The sequence below is a fragment of the Chrysochloris asiatica genome, unplaced genomic scaffold (genome assembly GCF_000296735.1).
Source record: "Chrysochloris asiatica unplaced genomic scaffold, ChrAsi1.0 scaffold00206, whole genome shotgun sequence".
NCBI lineage: Eukaryota > Metazoa > Chordata > Mammalia > Afrosoricida > Chrysochloridae > Chrysochloris > Chrysochloris asiatica.
The window spans coordinates 5570043-5573185 of NW_006408724.1; the positions used below are offsets into that span (position 1 = coordinate 5570043).

Below are 3143 nucleotides of genomic sequence, written 5' to 3' on the forward strand. Positions count from 1 at the left end.
CATTTAATTAAAAAAAAAAAATTCTATGGAGCAAACTTCTATTATGGCATACAAGGGGTTTTGATGAGAATGAATCAACTGGATGGGAGCTGGGTGTTTTCGTTTTTTTTTTTTTTTTTTTTATATATAGCAAAGCCAACTATATCTATCCCTCACACACTTAAGCCATAGTTCACAATTTTCTGAAGCAACCGCAAAAAAGAAATGCCAATAACCACCTTTCAGATTGTATTATAAACTATAAATGGTAGTTGGTGGTAGTTGTGTGCCACCAATTCAGTTCCAACTGATAGTGATCCTGTCTGTGTAGAGTTTCCAAGGCTATAAATCTTTATGGGAACAGAAAGGTTACTCTTTCTCCTGAGGAGCAGTTGGTAGATTCAAACCGCTAACCTTGTGGTTAGTAGCCCAGATCATAATTTGCTATACTACCAGGGCTCCTAAACTACATATGTTGTTATTGTTGTTAAGTGCCATCAAGTCAGTCTGACTCATAGCGACCCCGTAGAGAGTTTCTGAGGAGAGGCTGGTGAGTTTCAATACTGACCCTGCTATTCAAATGACCTTGTGGTCCAGTGCATTAACCCACCATGCCACACCAAGAATAGGCATAATCAAAATTAGTACAGGCTTAAGCATTAAATAAATTTAAATGGCATAAACCACATCCAGTCCTTATTTTGCCTTTCAAGTTGGATGGCTAACTTCAACGAGAAATCCCTATTCTGAAAAATATCCGGCATCAGTCAATGAAGACTCTAGAAAGAGGCATTTATTTTAAAGTTATAAATTTAAAAGCCGTCCAGATTTTTATTTGTTTTTAAGCCTAAACTTGTATTTCTTGTATTTGATATAAAATATAATGAATATTTAGGCATAGTACCCAACACAGATACTTCTAGAACTTTGTTGTTGTTGTTAAGTGCTATTGTGTTGGTTCCGAAGCATAGTGACCCTATTTAGGATTTCCAAGGAGCAGTCCAAGTGCTTACCCTACAGTGCCACACAAAGACTTCATGTCTATAAAAAGTATTTTGAAAGAAGAAGTGTTTATCTTCATTATGGCTTTTTCACATTGAATACTTTAACAAAATAGCTAAATCACTCAGGTATTGGCCATTTTAACATTAATCAAGAAGACCACATTCAATGATTGTTACATTGCCAGGTCTACTGCTATTCTGTCATTATCTTCAGCATAAATTTTTAAAATGAGATCAATTAAGGTGAGGGAGGTGTTATCTACTGAAAATCATGTTGGTTTGTTTTTTCCTTGCTAAAAATGGTACCATTAAGTCAGCAGGCATCAAAGGCTTTCCTCTGATGTATGGAATCATTGTTACTAAAACAGGAGGAAATAGATTTCTATTTACTCTTTAAAAAGGTGCTTCTCAATTGAAATTCATCCTCAGATGGATGAATCATCTTTCTATCAGACTCTGAAAGTGGAAATGCTCTGTAGCATGGCTTATTAGCACAAGGCACACAGAGATCCATTTTTGTTCCTTCTTTTTTCAAACTAGTTGGTACTGAAATACAAAACATTTTAAAAGACCAGAATTTAGCAGCTATACAACATTGTCTTAACTTAAAGCCAGATAACTAAATGCACAGTAATCTACATGGTTGCATGATGGCTCAATCAGCATATACCCCAAGTATGAGGGGACTTCAAAAAGTTCATAGAAAAAATAAAATGAAACGTAAAGGAGTTTTCCCATAAACTTTTTGAAGTCTCCTTGTACTTTCTGAGAACAAAACTTCCTTGAAAGGCTCTGCTTATAAAAAAGTTTGCAAGATCAGAGGAGCCTGGAAAATGCTGTTCAACAGAGCTCCTCTTGGGAGTCGTGGTACCCATTGGCATACTGATGGCTCAGATGAGCCCTGCAACACAGAACCCTCCAATCATTAGGATTTCACCCAGAGTTTCTGAAAGTGTTTGACTTCCTGTATAAACATTTTTATTTTAAAAAGTGCATGTTTGATTTCCTGTATAAACCTTCTGAGGCATTTATGATCTGTGCTAACACTTAAAAAAAAAGGCCTATCTGCACCATTTTTAGAACTCAGCAACACAGCTCAAAGGTCAAAATGTACATGGGGTACCTTTATTGAAAAGTAAAACAAAACAAACCTGTTACCATCCAGTTAATTCTTCTTGCTAGAAACCTGGGTTTTTGTAGTTATTATCTTGATGGAAGCCGTTTGTCAGGCATTTCCTCAGTAGAGTCACTGGATGGATTCAAACCCCCAACCTTTAGGTTAACAGCTGATTGCAAATGGCTTGCATCGCCCATGGTCCTATAGTATTATCTCGTTAAAAGAACCAACACATCATTTGTTTCAAAGAAATCAACTTGATAAGTCTTACCGGAAAACAAAGTCGGATTTATCTATTTCAGCTCCACAGAGGGACTTATTCAGAATTCCTCCATTTCCAACTACTGCACATTGATTATAAGGGTAATCCATAAATGGCTGGGACTATCAGGAGAAAGTGAAAAATGATCATTAAGTATTTTTACTTTTAGAACCATAAACAAAATCAGATTAATGCTGATTCTGGAGGTTTAATGCTTAAGTCAAGATTCCTGGTGGGGAACTGTAGGGGGTTGCTATGAGTTGGAACTGACTTGATGGCACTTAACAACAATAACAATTGGAAGGAGTCCTGCTCTAGCGCTGTAGGATAAGCACTGGACTGTTAACTGCAAAGTCAGCGGTTCAAATCCACCAGCTGCTCCTTGGAAACCCTATACAGAATTGCTATGAGTCAGCGCCTACTCGGTGGAACTTAACAATTAACACAACAAAGATAAAGATGTAGGAACAGTGGCACCATAGCCTCTGATGAACTTGTTGTTAGGTGCCATCGAGTTGGTACCGACTCATAGCGACCTTATGCACAACAGAATGAAACACTGCCTGGTCCTGGGCTAACTTCACAATTATTGCCACACTTGAGCCCATTGATGCTGCCACACTTTGCCATGCCATCTCGCTGGGGGTCTTCCTCTTTTTTTCTGACGCTCCACCTTGCCAAATGTGATATCCCTATCCAGCGACTGGTCTCTCCTGACATTATGTCCAAAGCATGAGAAACGAAGTCTGGCCATCCTGGCCTCCAAGGAGCACTCTGGCTG

The 3143-nt window shown here is 38.2% G+C and overlaps 1 protein-coding gene across 1 annotated transcript in view; it reads right to left on the reverse strand.

The window, feature by feature from the left end:
- The window catches only part of ST8SIA6 (ST8 alpha-N-acetyl-neuraminide alpha-2,8-sialyltransferase 6), a gene marked incomplete at its 5' end in the record, with an annotated part of 125414 nt that overhangs the window by 8169 nt on the left and 114102 nt on the right, over nt 1-3143 (reverse strand). Inside the window, one exon of the mRNA XM_006872617.1 lies at nt 2372-2484. Within this exon, the coding sequence (XP_006872679.1) occupies nt 2372-2484 (113 nt within the window). The remainder of the gene's footprint in view (nt 1-2371; nt 2485-3143) is intronic.